At 44.1% G+C, this 27991-nt stretch overlaps 1 protein-coding gene across 3 annotated transcripts in view; it reads right to left on the bottom strand.

The window, feature by feature from the left end:
- Window positions 1-245: 245 nt before the first annotated feature.
- The window catches only part of LOC109869674 (disco-interacting protein 2 homolog B-A), a 73178-nt gene continuing 45432 nt past the window's right edge, over window positions 246-27991 (bottom strand). For 2 of the 3 annotated variants that reach the window (XM_020459945.2, XM_031803507.1), the window contains 30 exons: window positions 26253-26450; window positions 22259-22350; window positions 21938-22048; window positions 21531-21654; window positions 21146-21255; window positions 20851-20953; window positions 20064-20222; window positions 19615-19734; window positions 18745-18859; window positions 18336-18475; window positions 17896-18032; window positions 17472-17552; window positions 17033-17160; window positions 16474-16588; window positions 16099-16300; window positions 15793-15905; window positions 15018-15098; window positions 14614-14737; window positions 14339-14460; window positions 14053-14164; window positions 13793-13902; window positions 13456-13586; window positions 9736-9904; window positions 8751-8921; window positions 8400-8461; window positions 8152-8209; window positions 7878-7952; window positions 7490-7664; window positions 7120-7243; window positions 415-3539 (listed from right to left, as the gene is read on the bottom strand). In XM_020459945.2, the coding sequence (XP_020315534.2) occupies window positions 3287-3539; window positions 7120-7243; window positions 7490-7664; window positions 7878-7952; window positions 8152-8209; window positions 8400-8461; window positions 8751-8921; window positions 9736-9904; window positions 13456-13586; window positions 13793-13902; window positions 14053-14164; window positions 14339-14460; window positions 14614-14737; window positions 15018-15098; window positions 15793-15905; window positions 16099-16300; window positions 16474-16588; window positions 17033-17160; window positions 17472-17552; window positions 17896-18032; window positions 18336-18475; window positions 18745-18859; window positions 19615-19734; window positions 20064-20222; window positions 20851-20953; window positions 21146-21255; window positions 21531-21654; window positions 21938-22048; window positions 22259-22350; window positions 26253-26450 (3815 nt within the window). In that variant the 3' untranslated portion in view covers window positions 415-3286. Of the gene's footprint in view, window positions 3540-7119; window positions 7244-7489; window positions 7665-7877; window positions 7953-8151; window positions 8210-8399; window positions 8462-8750; window positions 8922-9735; window positions 9905-13455; window positions 13587-13792; window positions 13903-14052; window positions 14165-14338; window positions 14461-14613; window positions 14738-15017; window positions 15099-15792; window positions 15906-16098; window positions 16301-16473; window positions 16589-17032; window positions 17161-17471; window positions 17553-17895; window positions 18033-18335; window positions 18476-18744; window positions 18860-19614; window positions 19735-20063; window positions 20223-20850; window positions 20954-21145; window positions 21256-21530; window positions 21655-21937; window positions 22049-22258; window positions 22351-26252; window positions 26451-27991 lie in introns of all 3 variants that reach the window. The other variant, XM_020459943.2, reaches the window with a different exon arrangement.

Genomic DNA, 27991 nt, shown 5'->3' with positions numbered 1-27991 from the left:
TTTGACTATTCGCCATTTCCAGTTTTGGATAGCACCAATGTGTGTTGAATACATGGCAGGGCAACATGTTGTCCCACACATAGAAATAAAATGAGTAGAACGGGCTTGGTACTTCTCACCGTGGCAATTTGACTAGTAAACTCATTCTAGTTCTATGGTCACACCACTAACATAAGATGTTTAAAACATGCGAAGGTGTAATTATACAGTAGCAACTTGCAAAAAATACAAATACCACAGAATAGTCCAAGTTCAATACATTTATTTATGAACCATTCCATTTCAACTTCACTCAAGAGATGGACTTATAAATTACAATGTTTGTCTGTCATTCAAGTAGTCTAAACTACTTCCAAATCAAACAAGGCTTTTGTTTTGCAACAGAGTTGTGCTGTTAATGTAGGGTCGTTGAAAGTTCATGAGAAAGAGAACATAACATCTTGCAAGAAAAACCATTAGAATTACATTTAAATCAATAATGTCTCATTTGGATGAAAAAAAAGTGGTTTATCAACTGATAAAAATTGCAGTACAGTGAATATGACATAAAAAAAAGCCAATCTGGAACTAAAATATTGTTCAATATTTTGATGTTCATTTAATTAAAAAGGGCAATGAAACTTTTTTTGCACAAGAAAAGACAATGTCACCATTTAAACCATACGATCATACACACACACACACACACACAGTAATGATATGGGAAAGTGCAAATTGTTACCACCTGCCAAACCATAAGATACTTTTTTGAATTTTGCAATTTGTTACTTAGCCTATTTTTATGTCAGTAATGCAGAAATTGGCTGTCAAGTATGAAAGATCAGTCAAGTTTTATCAACGTAAAGAATAAGTTCATCATGTCAATGTACACAGTAACACCAGTTATACAGTTTTTGACCTCTAAAATATACACTATGCTATACAGTCAACATCTCAACCTTACCCTCTGCAATCCCTTTTCTATTCATCACAAGCACAGCAATAAAATGAAAGCCTTTGACAAATCAAAACAAAAATGTTAAAATTTCCACAGGTTTTATAAGGCAAGAATTTGTTCTCATCTTATACCCACTGCAAACTGTTTTGGTAATACACCAAGTCGTTTATTTATCAAGATGTTACATTTCATGTTAACACAACAGAAAGGCACAGGGCAGCAGTCTCCTGATAACCCCGATGTAGCCTCGTGAAGTTAGTCAGAGTCGAAGATGCCCTTTGTGGCTCAATGGACAGTACAGAACGAAGAAACAAGCTTAGCAATTGACTAGCCTTGGACGCCAGGCTTCGCTTGTTGGACGCCAGGCTTCGTTTGTTGAAAGCCTGTGACGAAGGCTAGTAGTCGACTGACTGACTGATACTTATTCAAGCTAAGATATAGTGACTCGGTATAGGAGCCTCTGTGATATCAGCCAATAAGATAATCAGAAGTCAATCTTATTGTTCCATATTACCGGTATTGTGTTTGCTTGATATTTAAATAATGATTATTTACAATTCATTACTGTATGGTGCACTATAGTGAATACAGATGTTTAAAGGTAAATATCTACACTAGTTTACCTTGTCTTGTGGCTGCACAGACATATAACCGCAAGCCCATTGAATAGCGTTACAGTTAAACAGGAGTTCCTTTTCTTTACATGATCGATAAGATCACTGTCATTCCCGCTCATACATCCAAGGACTTAAACAGCCTATCCGTTTTGTTGTTTCCGTTTGCTGCGGATATGTTTGTTGCACATCCTTTTTCGTTCCATACCAATTCAAAGTGGGTTTTAAAAGTGATTTCTTCCAGCAAGTCTGAAAGTTTGTAACATAGCAGTGAGCCGTTAAAACAAAGCTAGAGATGTGTGGGACAGAAACGTAAGATGACCAATCGATCGCAGCTCGGAATGTAAGTGCAGCTATAGAGGAAGTGAAGTGAGCTGTACTTGCTGGCGGTATTGTATTGTTTGAATAGTTGTTGATCTGAATTGTATCATGAAAAATGGTGGTTAGAGGAAGTCAGTTTCACATCGACTACCCAGGAGACATATATGCACTATATAGGGAATAGGGTGCCATTTGGGACACACGCCAAGCCTGGTCTCAGATCTGTTTGCACTGGCTTTCCAACTCCTACGGTCATTGTCACCTGAGGAGTTGGCAAGACAGCACAAACAGATCTGAGACCAGGCTAGGAGAGACAGGACAGATTATGGAAGGACAAGGAAAGGTTAAAGTGCATGGGGGGGAGCTTCCAGCTCGTCTCATTGGCTCCACGGTCCCATCCTGACAAACATGACGGACTGTGGATCCCTCAGGAGAAAGGAGAGAGCAAGGTACAGGCTGAACTAAAAACAAACCATGGAATGGATTGAGACGATAAACAAATCTCTACAGTTTTTGTCTTCCTCTGTAAAACAAGATGCACAAAAATCATTATTTCTGGGGATAAAATCATTGATCGGAGCAGTCGGGAGAGAAGAGGGGAGAGACAGTGGATGAGGGTATTGGCAAACGTCTCTCCTTGACAGGTGGACCTAAATGTCAATCAAAGAGAAGTAACCAATCCTATTCCTCCTCTGTCAGAGAGAGGTGGGGAGTGGTTGGATAAGCACCAGTAAGAAGCAGCTCAACCTCATGCAAACGGACATGCTGTAGCTTCACTCCCACCGAAAAACTCAATAAACATAGTAGACTCTGGCGAGAGCACGCACTTAGGCAGAAGACACTGTAACAGGGTGGCTAAACTAAGTCCAAGCCCATTCACCATCGCCACTCCTGTTCTGCCACGCTGTCCCACTGACAGATGAGTGAATGTGAGAGGTCCGTTCTCAGGAGGAGCAGTCCATCCCACACCCCCGCCTCTCTCTCTGTCTAACTCTAACTCTTCTTAGAGCCTCTACACACCCTCGCCTCCACCCCAGTGGACCCCCATAGCCAGCCTTCACTCCAGTGGACCCCCATAGCCAGCCTTCACTCCAGTGGACCCCCATAGCCAGCCAGCCTTCACCCCAGTGGACCCGCATAGCCAGCCTTCACCCCAGTGGACCCCCATAGTCAGCCTTCACCCCAGTGGACCCCCATAGTCAGCCTTCACTCCAGTGGACCCCCATAGTCAGCCTTCACTCCAGTGGACCCCCATAGTCAGCCTTCACCCCAGTGGACCCCCATAGCCAGCCTTCACCCCAGTGGACCCCCATAGTCAGCCTTCACTCCAGTGGACCCCCATAGTCAGCCTTCACTCCAGTGGACCCCCATTGTCAGCCTTCACCCCAGTGTGTCTGGGGCTTGGCCCTCCTCCTCACATGTTATAGGCCACGTAGATGGGGTCCAGCTGGTCGGCCAGGAACGAGTCCCGGAGGTGCATCCTCTGCTTTTCTCCCCGGGAGTTGATGGGGATGACGCCCGGGTCCACGACGACCACCACGCCCACGATCAGGTGGTGCTCCTCCAGAACTACATTGGTCACCAGAGGCACCAAGTCCAGGGCCTCCTGCTCCGACCCGGCCAGCTCAGCCACTACCACCAGGAGGTTGGTCCATGTGAACACAGCACTGGGAGACAGACAGAGAGACAGACATGCACAAGTAGTCAGTCACTATTCAAGTTTAATGTTCAACTGTGGTTCCAATGGCTTAGTGGGTTAGAGCAGTGGTTCTCAAACCTTTTGACCCACGACCTGCAGTAGTTCAAAGCTTGCGACACCCCACGCTCAATCGCTGCCGAAATGTAGCCTGTCATTACAGCCATAAGTTGCGATTTCGAAACGCAAGATACAGAAATAAACTGATATTATACCTGCATATTCAGCTGAAAGTCATTCATGTTAGCAGCCAATATCAACTAGGGATATCATGTCCCTTCTCTGGAGTCCAGAGGAACCAGAATTATACGGGCTATCTGTACATAGCGGAGGTTGCAGGATCAGATGGAAAGCATGTTCCGTCTGCACCGTGTGCTATTACTTTGGAGGGCCGCCTGCCCGCAGATACTCGTTGACAACTGGGTAGCCCTTTTATTCCTCACACATTTCTATTTTATTTGTATTTATTTAACCAGGTACAGTCAATAACACTATAGGGGTAAAACAAAAGTCTATATACAGTGTGGGCAAATGGTGTGAGGAGGTAAGGCAATAAATAGGCCATAGTAGCTAAGTAAATACAATTTAGCAAATTAACACTGTAGTGATATGTGTGCAGATGATGATGTGCAAGTAGAATTACTGGTGTGCAAAAGAGCAAAAAAATAAAAACAATATGGGGAGGAGGTAGGCAGATTGGATGGGCTATTTATAGCTGGGCTGTGTACAACTGCAGAGATCAGATAGCTGATGTTTAAAGTTAGTAAGGGAGATATGTCTCCAGCTTCAGCGATTTTTGCAATTCGTTCCAGTCATTTACAGCAGAGAACTGGAAGGAAAGGTGGTCAAAGGAGGTGTTGGCTTTGGGGATGACCAGTGAAATATACCTGCTGGAGCGCGTGCTATGGGTGGGTGTTGTTATGGTGACCAGTGAGCTGAGATAAGGTGGAGCTTTACCTAGCAAAGACTTATAGATGTACTGGAGCCAGTGGGTCTGGCGACGAGAGCATACAGGTCGCAGTGGTGGGTGGTATATGGGGCTTAGGTGACAAACCGGATGGCACTGTGATAGACTGCATCCAGTTTGCTGAGTAGCGTGTTGGAGGCTATTTTGTAAATGACATCACTGAAGTCGAGGATCGGTAGGATAGTCAGTACCGTAATAAAACTCGCTAGAATATATAAAATCTTCATCCCATAATATTGAAGGCAGTGCGATGGCACAGCTATCTTTAGACATATAGCCAGTAGCCACCCAAAACTAGGCCTATCTGAAACATGAAAATTCTCAATGAAAATCAGGTAGCCTATTACTGCTCTGGCAAAGATTGTAGAATTCTAAACTGTGTTTTATATGGATAATATCAATGTAGGTCTACTATGTTTTTGTCTGGCAATGAAAATTAAGTAAGCTAATCTGGATATAAACCCGCATTTGCGCGACCAGTGGTGGAAAAAGTACCCAATTGTCATACTTGAGTAAAAGTAAAGATAGCTTAATAAACATAAAATGACTCAAGCAAAAGTCACACTGTAAAATCCTACTTGAGTAAAAGTCTAAAAGTATTTGGATTTAAATATATTTAAGTATTAAAAGTAAATGTAATTGCTAAAATATACTTAAGCAATTGAAAGTAAAAGTATAAATCATTTCAAATTCCTTATATTAAGCGAACCAGACAGCACCATTTTTATGAACGGATAGCCTGGGGCACACTTCAACACTCAGACAGAACTTACACACAAAGCATTTGTGTTTAGTGAGTCCGCCAGATCAGAAGCAATAGGGATGACCAGGGATGTTCTCTTAAGTGCATGAATTTGGCAATTTTCCTGTCCTGCTAGCCATTCAAAATGTAATGAGTACTTTTGGGTGTCAGGGAAAATGTATGGAGTAAAAAGTACATTATTTTATTTAGGAGTGTAGTGAAGTAAAAGTTGCCCAAAATATAAATAGTAAAGGTACCCCCAAAAACTACTTAAAAGTAGTACTTCCACGTATTTTTACTTTAGTACTTTACACCAATGTACACACCAATGCTGATGTCTGTCATTGGTCAACAATTAATATGAGCAACTTTTTGGTTCTGAAGCACAGATGAGATGTTTTTGAGACAATCATTTCGTACAATAACATAGGCATATATTAGAAACCAGATCATACAGGCAAAGGTAAATAAAATACAAATGGTAGGCTATATGTATCCTATTAACATATACTACCATTCAAAAGTTTGGGGTCACTTAGAAATGTCCTTGTTTTTGAAAAAAGAGCACATTTTATGTCCATTAAAATAACATAAAATTGATCAAAAATACAGTGTAGACATTGTTAATGTTGTAAATGACTACTGTAGCAGGAAACAGCTGATTTTTAATAGAAGACGCTCATTATCAGCAACCATCACTGTTGTGTTAGCTAATTCAAATGTATAATTTTAGAAGGCTAATTGATCATTAGAAAACCCTTTTGCAATTATGTTAGCACAGCTGAAAGCTGTTGTTCTGATTAAAGCAATAAAACTGGCCTTCTTTAGACTAGTTGAGTATCTGTCCTCTTGCTCAGTTGTGCACCTCACACTCCTCTTTCTATTCTGGTTAGGGCCAGTTTGCGCTGTTCTGGGAAGGTAGTACACAGCGTTGTACGAGATCTACAGTTTCTTGGCAATATCTTGCATACCTTAATTTCTCAGAACAAGAATAGACAGACGAGTTTCAGAAGAAAGTGCTTCGTCTCTGCCCATTTTGAGCCTGTAATCGAACCCACAAATGTTGATGCTCCAGATACTCAACTAGTTCCATAAAGAATCTGCCGTTTCCAGCTGCAATTGTCATTTTCAACATTAACAATGTCTACACTGTATTTCTGATCAATTTTATGTTATTTTAATCAACAAAGATGTGCTTTTCTTTCAAAAACAATGACATTTCTAAGTGACTCCAAACTTTTGAACGGTAGTGTATGTATGTATGAAAAATATATATTCACACTCGTGACCACCCAAATCCTCCTTGAGGGGGGTTGCGACGCCCACTTTGAGAACCACTGGCTTGGAGCATGGTATTGTGGGTTTAAAGCAAAAATATATGTCACCGTCAAACACAGCTCTGGGAGACAAGAGAGACGGCCAACATTCACACATCAGGTACAACAGACCGCTTCAAAACAGTGCGAGTTACAGCTTCGGGATCCTAACTTTCATCTGTGTGCATAATCCAATCGGTGTAACTCATACTCAGACAAGAGACAGCCACAAACAGTCACAACAATCACATTCAGCCCATTCATTCAATTTGAACTGTGTGTGCTATTGGTGCATTGGTGCCACCCAGAGACAGCAGCTATACATGTGTCTATATTCATAGTGCTGCACGCTGTGCACATGCATGTATGTGTGCACCCATCTTACATCTCAGTGATTCTGCGGTGTGTATATACACAGTATACACACACAGTGAAGCATGTAGGCACTGTGTGTGACAACACCCGTCAGCGTGCATTTACCGTGTGTGTCTGAGCAGACAACAGAATAGACCGGTGTGTATCGTACCTCTCAGCGATGCTGCGGTGTGCCCGGGACACAGAGGTCTCGATGTCGATGGGGTGGTAGCGAAGCCCCCTGAGCTCCAACGTCTCATCCAACTGGCCCACCACAAACAGGGCGTCATGCCGATCTAAGAAGGGGGGGAAAAAAGATGGTTCTGGTTGGAAAGCGCTATAATCCTTTCATCTGCATAACTGAATGATCAATCAACTGACTAAAACACGCCTTGCATGACTAAATGGAACTTCTCAGATTGGTTTAGTGTAGCAACCGACGCCCAGGGTGAGAATCGCCACAATCCCAAGAAAGACATCTGACTTGGCAGAGTCCATAACATGCTCAATGCTAGGATGGTTACGTTAGAAGGGTCCTTAACCTCCGGTGGACCCCAGTAGTTCGGTCCTCTTGACAAAGCCCAGGTATCCCGTCCTGGCCCACAGGGTGTGGGGCTCCCCGAAGCTCAGCCTCGTGTTGAAGTGGTCCGCCTGCAAGCTCTCCTCTCCATAGATGGTGTAGTAGCCACTGGAACTGTGGGGACTCTGAACCCAGATCTAAACAGAGAGAGGGTGAGGGAAATATGCAAAGGAGGTAGAAAAAAGAAAGCTAAGTAAAAGGCAAGGAAATGGGGGATGGGATTTGAACGGATAGTGGATTTGTTAAAAAAGGACAAGAAACTAAGTGGAATCCTCTGTGCGATAACACCCTTTTCAGCCATTCCTCAACGCTGCCATGCCTTCAACTCTAGTGTATGTCTGCCAACGCACCTCTCCAAGATGGGAATCCCCCAGCGGTCCCCTGGTCTCCGGGTTCACGATGATCACCCTCACCCCTGGAAGAATCTGTAGACACGAGGTTTGGGTTAGGGTTAACAGACAACTCCACAGTTTCATCAATTCCAACAACGTTTTTGAACAAGTTCACTGGTTCTTCAGTACAGCAGCTCCATGACTGAACATGATGACAGGACAGCGTGTGGAACCTGACCACTTAGCTACCCTGATCAACAGTGATACTGTCAGAAACCCCGGGGATACTTACAGTGCCTGACTCCATGAGTGAAAGACTCTGGGGGGCACCTCGCTCCACCAACCTCACCCTGGAAGAGACACGGACAAGACAGACAGACAGGGAATGAGACTAACAATGTCTCCGAATACAACACTAGTAAATTGCATTCTACTGTGGTCTCTGGCTCTGCAGTGTAGGCCACATGTTTTTCCTGTCAACGTGACCTGACCAGTTAAAACATCTGAGCTCTAGTAAATGTCAGCTATGCCTCGTCTTACCTGTCATGGCGGAGGGACTTCATGTCTACATAGACGGTGGAGGGGTCTGGTCCAGCAGTTCCCTAGCACAGAAACAGAGAAGATTTAAGGATTTTAAGCTTCATGTTTACCTGAGGTTAACCCCTGTAACTAGACCTAATGACGCAGTAAATTAGTAGGTGTGGGGTTATATATTTAGTCTAATGATTGCTTGTGTGAGACAGGGGTAAAGTTCAAAGAAAGAGAGGGGGAGGGAGAGAAAGAGAGAAAATGAAAGATAGAGAGCACTAGAGAGAGAGGGTTAGACATCAAAAGCTGGGGAGAGCCAGAGAGAGAGAGAGAGAGAGAGAAAGTGTATGTGCTGGGGCCCACCTGTAGGCAGATGGCTAGGTTGACCCTAGATCCGAAGGCTGTGCTGACCGCGCGGGGGGAGAGACCCAGGTCTTTAAACAGCTTGGAGAAGGACTGGGTCAGTGCCAGTCGGGGACGCTCCTCTGCTATCACCACACAGCTCCTCACACACGACAGATTCACACCCCGTGCCTGGAAATATAAACACATACTGGTCAAATCAAATGTTATTTGTCACATACATATGGTTATGTATTGGTCACATTGCAATACGAAAATAAATTTTTATTTATTTATTTCACATTTATTTAACCAGGTAGGCAAGTTGAGAACAAGTTCTCATTTACAATTGCGACCTGGCCAAGATAAAGCATAGCAGTTCGACACATACAACAACACAGAGTTACACATGGAGTAAAACAAACATACAGTCAATAATACAGTATAAACAAGTCTATATACGATGCGAGCAAATGAGGTGAGAGAGGTAAGGGAGGTAAAGGCAAAAAAAGGCCATGGTGGCAAAGTAAATACAACATAGCAAGTAAAACACTGGAATGGTAGATTTGCAGTGGAAGAATGTGCAAAGTAGAAATACAAATAATGGGGTGCAAATGAGCAAAATAAATAAATAAATAAAAATAAATAAATACAGTAGGGAAAGAGGTAGTTGTTTGGGCTAAATTATAGGTGGGCTATGTACAGGTGCAGTAATCTGTGAGCTGCTCTGACAGTTGGTGCTTAAAGCTAGCAATACGAAAATACACACAGGTTGGAAACAGACAAAACACATATTCAGCTACTGATGCATGCGGTGGTTAAGAAGTATCCTTTCATGACCCAAACTGTAATATTCTGACTCAGGTTGTTTTATTTTTCATATTGTCCTTTCCAGCACGGTTTCAACAACTATGGTGGATTTGTAAACCAGGACATCATCAGTACAGCTCAACTTGGCTCGGCTCAGCTCAGTAGTGTGAAAAGGGTAAGTGTGTGTGTCCCTCACCTTGAGTGCGTCAGTCTGCGTTCCCAGGCCCTTGGTGCAGAGCTCCATGACAGAGTAGGAACAGAAGGTGTCTCTGATCTTGTACTGGCTCAGGGTGCTCAGCCACAGAGGCAAGGACAGCTCCAACTCCATAGGAGGAATCAGGATGGACTGGTGACCTGAGTAGACACTAGACACACCAACGGTAGAGTATTTCATTACAATATATACTGAAATTGATCATCTTGCTATTACAATGGCCAACCTTACATACACACACACTCACAGGGATGGAAGCAGCCTGTCTTTCAAATACTTGGATCGTTTGATTGAGCTTGTCTGAAGAGCTGGATGGGCGGGGTTTGCACTATTCCATTGAGCTAGCCAGACAAGCTCAATCAAGCACAGATCAAGTATTTTAAAGAAAACCAATACTATTTGAACTATATTTCATTAAAGGACCAAAAAATTGACAGCTGTGCCATACAGGATGCAAATAGCTGGGAAGAGATTTCCAATGTACCGATTCCAAGGCACAACGACGCCAGATTCAAAACTTAAGAGTTTTCTATTTAAACGATTATACCAAATTCTTTCAACCAATAGAATGTTGTGTATGTATATATATATATATACATACATACAACCATCCCAGCTCTGCAGATTTTGCTGCGAAGAGACAGAATCATTAGATCACTGGTTTTGGTACTGACATATGTAGCTTGTTTTTGGTCGCAGGTTCAGGAACGGCTGAAGAATTACAACATTTACCTGGAGCTAACTCTCCAAATAGCACTGCTGGGTGATTTGAAAAGTCATAGTAATTCGATCATTAATATAATAATACTCTTAGCAAAACATTTCATCTTTAATTTACAATCTGTAGAAACAATGAGAAAAGAAAGGTTCAGAACCTTAGTGAAACATCACAGCACATTTGAAAAATATATGGAAAATAGAAATCAAAACTGGGCGGTGTTCAAAGATAGATGGGAGGAGTTGAGTGGAGCTGAAGGGTGGGGCTAAAAACAACAAGTTAACTCATGTAAAATATACTGTGTCCGTAAAATGTATATAGTATGTATACGTCGGAAGTAGAAGCCTAAGTATTGTTGTCCAGTAGTTTACTCCAATTAGGGGAGGGAGGATGGGGTTACTGGAAAATAATAAGGAAAAAATAGGTATTTACCCAAAAATATATGGGGGATCGGAAATGATGCAGACAATTACATTGATAAATGCCACAATCTATCTGCAATATTAAAGCTGATCCACCCCTCAAATAATAATAAAACATATACATATCTATATATCTATGGAATCATGTAGTAACCAAAAAAAGTGTTAAACAAATCACAACATATTTTATATTTGAGATTCTTCAAATTAGCCACCCTTTGCCTTGATGACAGCTTTGCACACTCTTGCCACTCTATCAATAAGCTTAACCTGCAATGCTATTTCCAATAGTCTTGAAAGAGTTCCCACATATGCTGAGCACATGTTGGCTGCTTTTCCTTCACTCTGCAGTACAACACATCCCAAACCATCAGGTTGGGTGATTGCGGAGGCCAGGTCATCTGATGCAGCACTCCATCACTCTGCTTTTTGGTCAAATACCCCTTACACAGCCTGGAGGTGTGTTGTGTCATTGTTGTGTTGAAAAACAAATGATAGTCCCACTAAGCCCAAACCAGATGGGATGGCGTATCGCTGCAGAATGCTGTGGTAGCCATGCTGGTTAAGTGTGCCTTGAATTATAAATAAATCACTGACAGTGTCACCAGCAAAAGCACCCCTACACCATCACATCTCCTGCTCCATGCTTTATGGTGGGAACTGCACATGCAGAGATCATCTGTTCATCTACTCTGTGATTCACAAAGTCACGGAGGTTGGAACCAAAAATCTCAAATTTGGACTCATCAGACCAAAGGACAGCTTTCCACTGGTCTAATGTCCATTGCTCGTGTTCCTTGGCCCAATCAAGTCTCTTCTTCTTATTGGTTTCCTTTAGTAGTGGTTTCTTTGCCGCAATTCGACCATGAAGGCCTGATATACAGCGTCTCCTCTGAACAGTTGATGTTGAGATGTGTCTGTTACTTGAACTCTGTGAAGCATTAATTTGGGCTGCAGTTTCTGAGGCTGGTAACTCTAATGAACTTATCCTCTGCAGCAGAGGTAACTCTGGGTCTTCCTTTCCTGTGGCGGTCCTCATGAGAGGCAGTTTCATCATAGCGCTTGATGTATTTTTGCGACTGCACTTGAAGTAACTTTCAAAGTTCTTTACATTTTCCGAATTGACTGATGTCTTAAAGTAATGACGGACTGTCGTTTCTCTTTGATTATTTGAGCTGTTCTTGCCAGCAGGTTTTTATCAATGATCTCTCTGTACTTCAGTCAGAATCAAGGGAAAGATGTACGTAGTAGTTTCCCAGTCCCTGCCGCTGAAAAACATCCCCACAGCATGACGCTGCCACCACCATGCTTCACCGAAGGGATGGTGGCTGGTTTCCTCCTTGGCATTCAGACCAAAGAGTTCAATCTTGGTTTCACCCGACCAGAACATTTTGTTTGACATGGTGGGACCTTTCCAAATATATATATATATATATATATATATATATATATATATATATATATATATATATATATATATATATATTTACAGTTGAAGTCAGAAGTTTACATACACTTAGGTTGGAGTCATTAAAACTCATTTTTCAACCACTCCACAAATTTCTTGTTCACAAACTATAGTTTGGTTAGGACATCTACTTTGTGCATGACAAGTCATTTTTTCAACAATTGTTTACAGATTATTTCACTTATAATTCACTGTATCACAATTACAGTGGGTCAGAAGTTTACATACACTAAGTTTACTGTGCCTTTAAACAGCTTGGAAAATTCCAGAAAATTATGTCATGGCTTTAGAAGCTTCTGATAGGCTAATTGACATATAGATAGATAGAACTGTTTGGCCATAATGACCATCGTTATGTTTGGAGGATGTTTGGAGGAAAAGGGGGAAGGCTTGCAAATCAAAGAACACCATCCCAACCGTGAAGCACGGGGGTGGCAGCATTATGTTGTGGGGGTGCTTTGCTGCAGGAGGGACTGGTGCACTTCACAAAATAGATGGCATCAGGAGGATGGAAAATTATGTGGATATATTGGAAACAACATCTCAAGACATCAGTCAGGAAGTTAAAGCTTGGTTGCAAATGGGTCTTCCAAATGGCAATGACCCCACACATACTTCCAAAGTTGTGGCAAAATGGCTTAAGGAAAGTCAAGGTATTGGAGTGGCCATCACATAGCCCAGACCTCAATCCTAAAGAAAGTTTGTGGGCAGAACTGAAAAAGCGTGTGCGTGCAAGGAGGCCTACAAACCTGACTCAGTTACACCAGCTCTGTCAGGAGGAATTGAAAAAAAATTCACTCAATTTATTGTGGGAAGCTTGTGGAAGGCTACCCGAAATGTCTGACCCAAGTTAAACAATTGAAAGGCAATTCTACCAAATACTAATTGAGTGCATGTAAACTTCTGACCCACTGGGAATGTGATGAAAGAAATAAAAGCTGAAATAAATCTATTATTCTGGCATTTCACATTCTTAAAATAAATTGGTGATCCTAACTGAACAGAAATGTTTTAAATGTATTTGGCTAAGGTGTATGTAAACTTCCGACATCAACTGTATATATACATACACACTATTTGAAGCCAGGTCTTACCTGGAGAGGCACCACTGTACAAAGCCCAGGCCGCAGTAGGGGTCCAGACAGATGGCTATTTGGCGCGAGGAGTAGAGCTCACACTGTAGCTTGATGGAGCGACACAGAGTACTGACCGCCGAGTGGGACATCTGACACACGCATACACACCACAGACAGAGACAAAAAAGGGAGAGCGAGAGAGAGACAGAAGACAGAAAGAAAGAAAAGAGATGCATTTCAATATATAATGCAAAACAATTACTATGGTGTGTTCCGAGTGGATACAGTATTTAAGTGTACATAGACATTGAGCAAATAAACTTTTTGTCTGTTCATGTTACTGCAGAGCCCTTACCTTGACCCCGGTCAGCATGCCTGTGGTGGACACACTGAAGTCCAGGTAGGCCAGCATCTCTGCTGTGGGGGGCTTGTAGAGCTGGGGGGGCCGCCTCCTGGGGAGGTCGTCTAGAAAGGGAGTGAGAGATTGAACTTAGGAAAAGATACGACCGTCTCAAAAGGTACGACTCTCACAATTAACAGCGGGTTCACTTCACTTCACTTCTCTCCTTGCGGTGAGCTTTGAATAGGTTACCACCAAATATCTCAGATCAGTACCTGTGTCTATGATAGTGGGCCAGGTCTTGACGTTGACGCTGGCAGCAGCCTCTCTGGACCGGAGGATCCTCATAAGGGGCTGGGTGGTTAGGATACAGGCTGCTTTACTCACCTTTAACACAGACAGAGACAGGAACGTTAAGAGTAGATGGGGGCTCATTTTTCAAGAACATTTCAGCGCTTACCAAAGTTTTCTTTGTACAACTATATGCATGTCTACATTTTATGTTGATCATTGAGGCCAAGCATCTTTTATAAAGCTGTTATGTGGCTGTAGTTGACTCACGTCGATGATCATGCGGACGGTGGGCAGGGTAGCAGCCAGGTTCTGGGGGTGAGGGGGCCGCACTGTTACAGGGATCACCCCCGCGTACAGACAGCCATAGAAGGCAGCTATCAGATCAATGCCTGGGGAGAGGGAGGGAGAGAGATGGGGAGGGGGGGGGGGGCTTTTAACAATAGCATATAACTGACTATTCTAAGGACTAGATTTAATTGAGGTGAGGAAGGCCAGTCGCAGCAGTCAGGTGTGTGTGTGTGTGCGTGTGCGTAGCTCCTCACCAGGAGGGTATAGCAGCACTACGTTGTCTCCAGTGTTGAGACCTCCTCTCTCCATCAGGGCTGAGGTTATCTTCTCTGCTCTCTTATGCAGCTGACTACATGTGGCCGTGCACACCGCTACCCCCTGCAGGATGGAGGTGGGAAAACAGATACCATATACACAACAGAACGGCTGCAGCTCAAATTCCCAGGAAAGTCTAGCAATTGTGACTGACCGGGGTTCGAACCCTGATCTCCTGCATGGTACCTGACTAATTAGCCCACTGAGCTGAAGGAACCGCAGATCATCCAGACGCTGTTACTCGTCAAGCGAGCACGGTTCCAAACTACCTGCCTAACGCGACCATGTTAATGCTTAGAAGCTCATAAAGAAAACGTGTGAACATGAATGTGTCGTGTCGTACCTTAGCGTTGAGCAGCACATAGAGGACGTGGTCAGGGTCGGTCTGGGCTCTCCACTGTAAGGCTTCAGACAGAAACTGGTGCTGAGAGAGAGAGAGCGAGAGAGGAGAAAGAGGGAGAGAAAGAAGAGAGAGAAAGCCGAGAGAGGGGGTGAGCTGTGAGAGCAGTCAGGATCATTCAATACAGATATTACGATTTCAGTTCAGGACTTTTCAGGGCCAATCACACAACCAAAGACCAGGGTACAAGAACAGGACGGTAAGGGTCACTGTAACTGGGGAGGGAGAACAGTTACAGTAGCAGGCAAGCAGCCACAGTAAAAACACACACTGACATAGTGAGTTCTCAGTTGCTCCCTGGACGGTAGCATGCTGAGCTTGATTCCCTTCTCAACCACAGCCAGCAGCAGAGGTGTACACTCAAATGACTATCACTGCAAAGCAGCATATCTGACAGAGGCAACAGGAGCCGAAGCAACACCCAGCTCAGCTAGTGGTAGACTTACCATCATGGTGGGCCAAGAACAGAGCTACCAGCGCCACCGACAGTAGAGACAGAACACAACACAACCTTAGGACAGGAAATCAGCAATAGTCACCCCTCCCTGACTCCATACCAGATATAAGGATCCTGCGTGGCCAACCTCTTTCGTACAATAATAAGGTTTAGTCAATGCTGGTATAATCAGTTGTGATGTGGTTTCTTCCAGGCGTCAGTCTGTTTAGGAGAGAAGACAGACAGTAGGGGCCAGCCTCACCAGGTACGTTAAGGTCTTACCTTCCTGACCAGGCCCTCTTCCTCCAGCACTCCCAGCTCTCTGCCTGCAGCCTGGGCCATCCTCTTCCCCGCTACCAGGTTACCAACCATGATAGAGGCCGGGCCCACACCAACTGTACAGGATAGGAGGATGGGTGAGTGAGTCAGAGATACACAAAGACTGAGACATTAGCGATTGGCTAGCCTATCACCCTGTTCTGTATACAAACACACAAAAGTTCAAGGTGCGAGACACAATCCCGAATCGCGCCAGTTCATGGGGAACTGAACCTCCCCCCAACATTCAGGACAGCCCATCGTCTTTACCTGGCTGTTTCTGTCGTGGTTTGGGCAGGTTGGTGACGCAGGTGTGTGGACAGAGGAGGATGTTACAGGGGTGCAGGTTCCCCTCTAGGAAGTTCTGTTTGGTCTCAGAGATGTGGATCCCTCCCAGCGGGGTCTTGGGTAACGTGTTGGCCGGAACCAGGGCCAGACAGTACAAACCCACCTGATGAATACTGTCTATGGCCTGCCGAGGAAAACACAGCATAATGGTCATGTTCAGCTAGGTGTGCTAACTAACAGTGTACATATCGATAGAAGATAGTGTACCCAGCTATACGTCCATCTAACTGTAACTGAAAGACCGATGCTATCCTAGATGAATGCTTAGGTGACATGCCAGGTTATGTGACAGGGTACCTGTAGTACTCGGCTCATCCACTGGAAGCTGTCCTCTTCACTGGCGTCAGGCCTCTGCTCTGCTACGATCACTATCCTCTCATCATAGAACACGGTCACTGAGAACACAGCGATCCTACACCAGGGGAGAGAGATTAGAGAGAGGGAGGGTCAGTCGGCAATAACACACAACCCTGTGAACTACCATAACACACACACACCAAAAGCAACGTACTCTGACAACACAACACAACACACAGTACATCAGGGAACACCGCCACAGAGAACACAGTGATCCTGGCCCCGGTGCCGAGAGGAAGGACAGCACGACCCCACACAGCACGGCACACTTTCATACCACGCCCTCACGCGGCCCTCTTACGTCACTTAAGGTCAGCACCACACGGAGACTACATTTGAAACGGATCCAAAACGTTTTCTCCAGTGTCGTGCCTACTAAACAGGACCCAGAAGCCTCTGTATATCTCACCTCCCTCCTCAAACCACACTTCTACAAAAGGCACACTTGAACACAGCATGTGTACATTCACACGAGAAACCTGAGCCCTCTGACACCCACCTCCCCCTGTAGACAGTTTTAACAGGCTCCACGGCCAGGGCGGTGGCCACCAGGTCATCAGCATTGTGTCGTCTACCACTGACCGTCAGGAGACCCTCGTTCTTTCCCACTACAAAGACCAGACTGCCCTGTGGAGAGAGGGAGAAGATCTTCACCTACTGCACATCAACCCACTAAAGAAGCAAATTCTAGATGGACAGGTTTTTTTCTATTCCTCCAGATCAGTAGAGAGCCTGGTCCCAGATCTGTTTGTGCTCTTGCCAACTCCATAGGTGTCAAGCCAAACTGTCTGGCCTCACTGCAAACTAGAAGCGGGAACTTTTTATCATTCAGCCAGACTGTACGGCAGGACAATTCCATAAGGAGTTGGCAAGAAAAAGGACTGGCACCCAGGCTAGCTCAGCATGGCAAGTCCAAGGGGGACTCAACGTGGTCTTACCGGCCCTACAAAGCCCAGCAGGCCAGTCCTAGTGAAGAGGATCTCTCCTAACGGAGCTCCCGCCTGGTTCACGGGAATCACCTGCATGGAAGACAGAGGGACACACGTTCAGTTATGGGGTTTACAGAAGGGGCCTGTATTAAATATATTTCATCGTGACCATCGTTTCAAAAACATCACATTAACAACACTTTTTTACTGTCAACACAACTCCTCAACTCAGTTTAAAGAGTAGAGAGTCCATAGGCAACCATGCCCAGTGAAGAATAAAGGTGGGGTAGAGCTTTTAGAAGTGTAATGCTCTGGCAGAGGAGTATTGTTTTTTTTTTAAGGTTGATGGCTACACAACAGTGCCAGTACACCACACGCCGGCCAGAGACGCAGAGGCTTGATGAGAGAGTACGGTAAACAGTCCTCTCCTCACCTCGAAGGTGTTCTTGGTGACTCCAGGTAGGCCGTAGTACATGGTTCCGCCAGCCCTGGAGTTCAACACTATCTCTCCGATCTCATCTGTCTTACAGAGCTGCGGAGGGCCGTCTGGCTTCACGATACACATCAGAGCTGAAACACGAGAGGACAATGACATTAGGGCTAAAACACGAAAAGCACACACACGTAAGAAACTAACTTTCCGAAGCGTCTTTGGGTCCAAGATAAGCGGAATATAAAATCTATGTATTATTGAAGCAATGACTCGAACGCTGAGCCAAGTAGACTTAACACCAGACATTGACATGACAGTAAAAGCCCCACTGTTAAAGTAAGCCAGTGAGGAACAACTGTGAAAAGGAATTGAACCATTACACAAACAGAATGTAAACGCGTGTACTGTAGTGTGGTGCACGGTGAAGTCAGTTCGCTGACCTCCAGGCATGACATGGCCCACGTCCTGTACAGTGAGGGCAGAGTTTTTATCCTCTGTGTTGACCCTGATGACCCCGTGACTCAGACCGCCCATGGACAGGATGGCTCTGGCTGGGAGGGCTGCACCACGGGCACCAGGCCTGGAAGGGGAGGGAGGGAGGGGGAGATGGAGAGAGAGGGAGAGTAAAGGCAAAGAAAATACGGGAGTGTGAGAGGGCTATGGAGACATGAGACACACGTTTTCTCAATTGATGTGAAGAAGATTACTTTATTGTTCATATACTACATGAGCACTGGAAACGGGTTGTGTGTACGTTTCCTTCGAGGTTGTATGTACAGTATATATATGTATGTACATATATATATATATGTAGTGCATCAGTAGCTGTGAACTGGTGCAGTGTAGTACCTGCGGATAGCCACAGTGAGGGCTTCAGGAGAGGAGGCACAGGGGCAGATGACCTCCGGCTTTAACCCGTGAGACTGGAACACGTTGAGGAAGGCGTCGCACGACGACACGGACCCTGACGGACATCCCAAATACAGTGAGTGTGTGTCAATATTCACACACACAATGCAATCTTGACTATACTTCCAATGTACTTTGATTAAGGTTAGATACAGTGCCTTGCAAAAGTATTCATTCCCCTTGGTGTTTTTCCTATTTTCTTGCATTGCAACCTGTAATCCAATTGAGAATCTGTGGTATGACTTAAAGATTGCTGTACACCAGCGGAACCCATCCAACTTGAAGGTGCTGGAGCAGTTTTTCCTTGAAGAATGGGCAAAAATCCCTGTGGCTAGATGTGCCAAGCTTATAGAGACACGCCCCAAGAGACTTGCAGCTGTAATTGCTGCAAAAGGTGTCTCTACAAATTATTGACTTCGGGGGGGGTGAATAGTTATGCTCAAGTTCTGTTTTTTTGTGTTGTTTGTTTCACAATAAAAATATATTTTGCATCTTCAAAGTGGTAGGCATGTTGTGTAAATCAAATGATACAAACCCCCCCAAAAATCTATATTATTATTTTAATTGTAAGGCAACAAAACAGGAAAAATGCCAAGGGGGGGGGGGTGAATACTTTCGCAAGCCACTGTATGATTGTTGACCGGCGGATGCACTGTAGCTTACAAATACTAAATCACAGTCTACCTTTGTAAATAAAGCAAGCACACTTCATGGCTTGCCATGTATATGCAACTCACAGGAAAGGTTATGTGTGTGTGTGTGCCCAAAGCATCCATGTGTCTGTAGCCCGCGCATGTGTGTGTTACTCACAGGGGTTGGCTCCATCGGCTACTATGAGCATGCGTATGGAGGACAGGTTGGTGTCTCTCTGGTCCCTGTGAGCCATCATAGCCCAGTGGAGGTCACGACACTTCACCAAGGCGACACGTGCTGCAGGGAGGGAGGAACAGTAGGGACAGCTCAGCCTCTCACACATAGTAGTTAATGACACAGGCGCTAATGCCAATTCCACACATTTAGGTTGTGTTCATTAAGGCACAAAATGGAAGAAACGTTCCAAAACAGAGTGAAACCGAGAGGTAATATCTGAATTTGCTCAATAAGAAACGCTTGTTTTCATTTCCCAGCAGACAACATCTTAAAACATTTTGCTACAATGTCTCCTAATGAACCCGACCCGAATTACCTTAATCCATAGTATGCAGTTTAGGATGCTAGTCTCTATGCAGTTTACAATACAAATGCTAACTGTAGCCTACCTTTGTGTATGTGGACCCTCTGCACCCAGGACATGGGACAGGCCTTCATGACAGCGTAGGGTACAGTGATGGTGTGGATCCTGTTCATCACACTGGTTAACACCCCATGCCACAAGCCCATGTCCTTCTTACAATCTAGCACGTTGACCAACGTTTCTCCTGAGAGAGGACACACACACTCAATTGAAATACTTGATGTCAATCCACAAATTACATTACATCCACAAAGGATTCCAACATTTCAACAGTTACAGATACTCGGACACTTAAGGATAGCGAAAGCAGCTTCTCCATATAGCTAGGCTGCCACAGGGCATATGATAATATGTCCTTTGATAAGTATGTAGGCTACAATAAAAGTAAACTAATTATGGACAGGGAAACACCGTGTTCCAGGAACAGTCTTGCTGCCTGCCTCTGTGGATTCCCCTCACAGGATCTAATGTTCTCTGAGACACAGAGGCTAAAGTTCCCTTTGTCTAACAGATGATCTGAGTAGAGAGAGGAGAGAAGAGAGACAGAAAGAGACAGAGAGAGTACAGGAGAAGAGACCTCAGGCCTGATCAATTATTTAACCTGAGCGTGAGTATTCATGGTGAAGACAAGAGTAACAACATCACCCTAACCTCCTACAAAGGTTCCAGTTCCTTTAGCTTCTTCATGCTCCTCCTTGCATAATTCACAAACTAGTTTTGGGTCATCTCTGTGTATCTAGGTTACTAAGAGGGCTTGAGTAGATATATTGTCACTAAAACAATGTGTCGGTGTGTGTTTTTCATGTACTGACCTTCACAGTAGTTGCAGGCCTGTGTCAGGGCCTGGCAGTGTGTCAGCAAGGCTATCTTAGACACGGCTACTCCCATCACTGTGCCCTCTTTACTGGCCTTGTACTGGAAGAGCAGAACACACACACACACAGTCAGTCATAGAGTTAAATTAATTCACAAAATAAATCTGCGATACACAGCATAAACAGAAAGACAAACGAGCATAATTTTTCTTATTTTTGTATTTATTTTTTCAAATCTGTCAAATACACGCATAAATTGTCTGTATACTTCCCACAAGGACTCTGGTCTCACCTCGATGTAAGCTGTGTCTGTGTTGGCGGTGGGGATGTGGGGCTGCCAGTCTTTAGAGGGCTTGGTCAGGTACTTGGTGTCTGTCACAACCCACTTCATACGGGGCCAACCTGGGAGGCAAAACAACATCATCAGCGGACACAGGACAATACTAGAAGTCAGTTTGACGACTGGACAAAGATCCACCGTGGATCGAAACCTTGTAGCTTTCAAAAAGGTGGTATTAGGACCATTAGTGTGTCGGCCTCATTTCGTTCATATGGGACAATGGATGTACAAATGTATATCTACCCACAGATAAACAGTATGATGAGCAATGATGAGTCCCAGAGAGAAAGTGAGTGGGGTGACAACTGCAGTGGAGCATTTTGTGGTGTGTGCTGACCTTTGAACTGCATGATCTCTCCCTGGGGTGTCTTGGGCAGTCCTTTGAGACAGATCTCGCTAGTCAGGGCCAGGCCTACCCCACAGCTGCCCAATAGGAAGCCAATCTGAAGACTGCCTGCGTCCTGGGATGTGAAACACAAAGGTAACCATTACAAATTGACAGAAAATCTATACTCCCACTATTGGTCTGTAATGAGTCAGGTGACCACTTGGATCTAGCTATGTTGTTTGTGTTGCTATAGCTGGTAAGAACTGGCCCATGTCTACTGCATAGTGACTGAAAGCTGGATTTATGCTACTCTGATTTGATTTGGTTATTTATCAGGAACCAAATATTCCATGAGATTGAGCTACATAGCTAACTAATGATGTCACTATAAAACACTCAACATCCTTGTCCCTTACCTGTCTAGACAGTGGTACCTCTATGGGTACAGGGATGACCTCTGCTAGGAGACAGCCATAGAAGGCCACCCAGAACATAGCAGGGTCACTGTTGGGGTACACCAGCGCCACCTAGGGGGCATAGACACGCAGTACAGTTTCAGAAAGAGCACCACACGTCACAACGGGAACATCTTACATGGTGTATTGTGTCGTCTGTTCATGTGCAATGCATCTAGAAGACACGTTTCACGTTTTTGAATAAAGATCAATCAATCAAAGTGGTCAAGTGGGAAGAAGAGGAATATCCCGTCTGAACGGCTGTGTGTTTTGACCACGTACCCTATCTCCAGGTCTCAGGACAGGCTCGTTCTTGGTGCCCAGTTTGTTCAACAGAGTGTAGGCCAGCTTCAGACTGCGGCTCCACAGTTTACCTGAGGGAGAGAGAGAGAGATACATACACCGTTGTCACAAGAGCAATTTCTTAGAGGAGATTAAAACGACTTGAGTTCTCCATAGATTGACTGAGAGGAGTGTGATCTTTGGTGTCGATGAACTACGTTAGCACAAGTCATAAACTAAAAAGGTCAGATCTGAGACACCCGCAATCCTCCTCCCACCTCGGCAACAGCATCCTCCAGGTCTGTGGGTTTCATGTTGCACTTGTAATGACTGGGAAGCCCCCTACCATGTTGCATGTAGAACACCCATGTTTCAGGAAATCATTCGCGAGCTATTGATGGTTTGATAGCCCAAATGTCTGGCGAATATCGAAACTCAAGCCAACTTGACCACGTTTTTTTTCACCAAGCTTTTAGCTTTGGATGTTTTTATCTGCTCTTAACGCGCACCTGTCTGGTAAGGTTGAACGCCTCCTCTCCTACTCAGCCTCCCGAAAAAAGCTGGTGTGACACCTACTCCCGTTGCCTGCTGCACTGCTGTTTGGATCCCACCCATCGATCTGTTCCCCGTCTGCCCTGGTCTGTCTCCCTACCCCCGGCACACTCTCCAGCACAAACGCACACACCGCACACACTGAATTTTATGTAGGCTAATTAACTTGTGGAGCTTATTACATGAACTTACTCAAACGCTTTAATTAACAAGTATAGGACTACTATTTATTGATTTTTATCTCAGACTTTTATAGCCTACTGGACTCAGAGAGCTACTCTCTCAAGTTAATTTGAGTGAGTGAGTGACTCTTTGAACTTACAATGGCTAGCCCAAAGTCATTTGTATCATTTTCATGTGCTTTACGTTACTTGCCCTATGACTCCTGCGTGCTTTGTTGACTACGAACTTGCTTGTTTACCCGACCGTGGGACAGCCAATGTTCGTTCCCACACTCGCGACTCGACTCTCTACTGGTTACTTCGGACTCTTGGCCTCCCATCCTATTCTAACCACCTCTCGCCGGCTTTGTATTTGTGTTACCTGATGAATTCGCTGTACAATACGATCTTGTTACCATCTGATGCACATTCAAATGTCATAGAGAATCAACACTGCAGAGCTCTCCCTGTCCTCTGCCGTGCCCTGATTGTATTACTGCTGATGATATCTGGAAATGTGCATGTACACCCTGGGCCATCTACTGTTGCTAGCCCCAATTCTGATTTATGCTCTGACATCCGTTTCACAGATTTCTGCTCTCGTAAAAGCCTGGGTTTTCTGCACGTTAACATTAGAAGCTTATTACCTAAAATTGAAAGTGTGGGTTCACAGCTCCAATCCAGATGTGTTGGTCATTACTGAGACGTGGTTAAGAAAGCGTGTTTTGAACACTTGATGCTAACCTTTCTGGTTATAACCTTTTTCTGCAAGACAGATTTTCCAAATGGTGGTTGAGTGGCAATCTTTACCAAGGAACACCTTCATTGCTCTGTTGTCTCCACCAAGTCTGTCCCCAAACAATTTGATCTGATGGGTTTAAGCATTACACTTTCAAATAGCTCTTTCTTGACTGTTGCTGGGTGTTATCTTCCACCAATAGCACCGGCGTGTACCCTACCTGCCCTAAACTCTCTCCTGGCCTCTTACACAAAGTCTGAATTTGTCCTGCTAGGTGACCTAAACTGGGACTCCCTAAATCTCTCTCAGATTATTACCAATCCCACAATGTATGACTCCAAATACCCAGAAAAGGCTACTCTCCTTGATGTTATCCTCACAAATAATCTGTTGTAATAATCTAATAATCTGTTTTCTGTAATGACCTTCATGATCACTGTTTACAGCCTGTGTTCATAATGGCTGCTCAGTGAAACAACCTGTCCTGATTTGTCAGACGCTTGCTGAAAAACTTTAAGGAGCAAGCCTTCCTTCATGACCTGGTCTCTGTAAATTGGTATAGAATCAGCTTGATCCCCTCTGTCGAAGACGCATGGACCTTCTTTTTTAATATTTTCAGTGGTATCATTAACAAACACGCCCCCATAAAGAGAAATTACAATTTTAAAAAAATGTTCAGCCCCTGTTTTGACCATGATCTGGCAGAGTTACTCCACCTCAAGAACACCATTCGGCGAAAGGCTCTGCACACAAATACTCAGGCTGACTGGCTGTCGTTCAGGCAAATGAGAAATAAGTGCAATCAAGCTATCTAGAAGGCCTTAGTTAGTTACTTTAAGGAGCAGTTTTCCCTCTGTGGGTCTAACCCCAAGAAGTTCTGGAAAACAGTGAAAGACCTGGAGAATAAACCCTCCTCCTTACAGCTGCTCATGGCACTTAATGTTTTTATTTTAAAAAGTAATTATTATTTAACTAGGCAAGTCAGTTAAGAACTAATTGTTATTTACAATGACAGCCTAGGAACAGTGGGTTAACTGCCTTGTTCAGGAGCAGTACAACATATTTTTACCTTGTCAGCACGAGGATTCAATCTAGCAAACTTTCGGCTACTGGCCCAATGCTCTAACCACTAGGCTACCTGCCGCCCCAAATGTTGATGATGTGGCTGTTCCTGACATGGAGCGCATGACTGAGCTCTTTAATCATCACTTCATTAAGTCGGGATTCCTATTTGCCTCCTTGCCCGTCCAACATTTCCTCATCTCCCAGCCCTTCAATGCAACTTTCCCCAATGCTCATCCCTATTTTCTACCTGCCCTGCTACACCACTTCTCCCCGAGGTACAAAGTAGCTCCTTAATGCATGACCATTACATGACCCCCAAAAACAGCTGGGTCAGATAGTTTAGATCCTTTCTTCTTTAAGGTTGCAGCCCCTATCATCGCAGAGCCTATCTCTGAACTTTTTTTTTTTTTACCTGTCTCTCCTCTCTGGAGAGGTTCCCATTGCTTGGAAGGCAGAACAAGCTGATCCTAACTGTTATAGGCCAATTTCTATCTTGACCTGTTTATCAAAAGTGTTGGAAAAACTTGTCAATCAACGGACTGGCCTTCTTGGGGTCTATACTATTCTCTCAGGTATGCAATCTGGTTTCCGCTCAGGTTATGGATGTGTCACTGCAACCTTAAAAGGTCCTAAATGATGTCACCATTGCGCTTGATTCTAAGCAATGTTTGTATTTTTATTGACTTGGTCAAAGCTTTTAATTCGGTAGACCATTCAATTCTGAGGGGTCCTTGGCCTGGTTTGCTAACTACCTCTCTCAAAGAGTGCAGTGCCTGTCACCAAGGGAGTACCCCAAGGCTCGATCCTAGGCCACACGCTCTTCTCAATTTACATCAACAACATAGCTCAGGCAGTAGCAAGCTCTCTCATCCACTTATATGCAGAAGATACAGTCTAATACTTAGCTGGTCCCTCCCCAGATGTTGTGTTTAACGCTCTACAACAATGCTTTCTTAGTGTCCAACAAGCTTTCTGGACCGTTTTATCTCCATCTCTAGATTCAAAGACTCAATCATGGACACTCTTACTGACACTTGTGTCTGCTTCGCGTTATGTATTGTTATCTATACCTTTTTGCCCTTTGCGCTGTTGTCTGTGCCCAACAATGTTTGTGCTGCTGCCATGTTGTGCTGCTGTCATGTTGTGTTGCTACCATGTTGTGTTGCTACCATGTTGCTGTCATGTTGTGTTGCTACCGTGTTGCTGCCAGGCTGTGTTGTCATCTTACGTCTTTCTTTTTGTAGTGTGGTGGTGACTCTCTAGTTGTGATGTGCTATATCTACATGTTTTATTTGAATCCACGCAGCAGGCCTTTTTCCTATTGGTAGGCCGTCATTGTAAATACGAATGTTTTCTTAACTGACTTGCCTAGTTAAATAAAAAAGCAAAATAAAAAAATTAAGTGGGTTAGCTGGAAATTACTCCCTATATAGCAGGGAATAGGGAGTCGAGTGCCATTTAAGACGGTGAGACCAACCGTATGTCAGCGTATAGAGGGGTTTCCCGGTAACGTCCAGGGCGGTGAGAGCGGGACTCTTGGCCTGTGTGGCTCCCCAGCGTGCCAGGGCTGCCTGAAGGGCCGGGGGCCAGTTACTGACCACCCCCAGGGGCTCCCCCTTCACTGGGATGATCTGACGGCCCTCTGGCCTGGGGGTGTTGGGGTCCGGCTGGGGCACTACGGACAGGGGAGGAGACGGGGATGAGGGTGAAGAGGAAGAGAAAAATAAAGTGGGGTATAGTGAGTTAAATGTCTACTGTCTATATATTTCTTTCAAGAAAGGAAGAATGCAAGTATTGGAATGTACAGTGCCTTCAGAAAGTATTCACACCCCTTGACTTTTTGTTGTGTTACAGCCTGAATTCAAAATGGATTACATTAATCTTTTTCCTCACCCATTTACACACAATAACACATAATTACAAAGTGAAAACATGTTTTGATAAATTGTTCCAAATGTATTTAAAATTAAATACAGAAACAGCTAATTTACATAAATATTCACACCGGGTCAATACTTGTTAGGAGCTTTCCGCACCTGGATTGTACAACCTTTTCCCATTATTCTTTTCAAAATTCTTCAAGCTCTGTAAAATTGGTTGTTGATCATTGCTAAACATACATTTTCAGGTCTTGCCATAGAATTTCAAGCAATTTAAGTCAAAACTAGCTTGGCCACTCAGGAACATTCACAGTCTTCTTGTTAAGCAACTCTATTGTAGATTTGAACTTAGGTTATTGTCCTGCTGAAAGGTGAATTAATCTCCCACTGTCTGGTGGAAAGCAGACTGAACCAGGTTTTCCTGTGCTCAGGATTTTGCCTGTGCTTTGCTCCATTCCATTTTATCTTGAAAAACTCCCCAGTCCTTAACAATTACAAGCATACCCATAACATGATGCAGCCACCACTTGCTTGAAAATATAGAGAGTGGTACTCAGTAATGTGTTGCATTTGCCCCAAACATAACACTTGTATTTAGGAAAAAAAGTAAATTGCTTTGACACTTTTTGTGCTGCATGTTTGGATATTTAAAAAAATCTGTACAGGGTTCCTTCTTGTCAATTAAGATAGTATTGTGGAGTTACTACAATTTTGTTGATCCATCCCCAGTTTTCTCCTATCACAGCCATTAAACTCTGTAACTGTTTAAAAGTCAGCATTGGCCTCATTGTGAAATCCCTGAGCGGTTTCCTTCCTCTCCGGCAACTGAGGAAGGACGCCTGTATCTTTGTAGTGACGGGGTGTCTTAATACACCCTCCAAAGGGTAATGAATTACTTCACCTTGCTCAAAGGGATATTTAATGTCTGCTTTTTTAAAATTTACCAATAGGTGCCCCTCTTTGTGAGGCATTAGAAAACCTCCCTGGTCTTTGTGGTTGAATCTGTGTTCAAAATTCACTGCTGGACTGAGGGACCTTACAGATAATTGTATGTTTGGGATACAGAGATGAGGTAGTCATTCAAAGATCTTGTTAAACACTATTATTGCACACAGAGTGAGTCCATGCAACTTAGTATGTGACTTGTTAAGCAACTCTACACCTGAACTTACTAAGGCTTGCCATAACAAAGGGGTTGAATACTTATTGACTCAAGACACTTCAGCTTTTAATTTTTTATTAATTTGTAAAACATAATTCCACTTTGACATTATGGGGTATTGTGTGTAGGACATTGACACAAAATCTCTTAATCAATTTTAAATTCAGATTGTAA

This window comes from Oncorhynchus kisutch, linkage group LG24 (genome assembly GCF_002021735.2).
Source record: "Oncorhynchus kisutch isolate 150728-3 linkage group LG24, Okis_V2, whole genome shotgun sequence".
Lineage (NCBI taxonomy): Eukaryota > Metazoa > Chordata > Actinopteri > Salmoniformes > Salmonidae > Oncorhynchus > Oncorhynchus kisutch.
The sequence above is the reverse complement of the archived record's forward strand: the minus strand, read 5'-3'. Positions and strand labels throughout refer to the sequence as shown.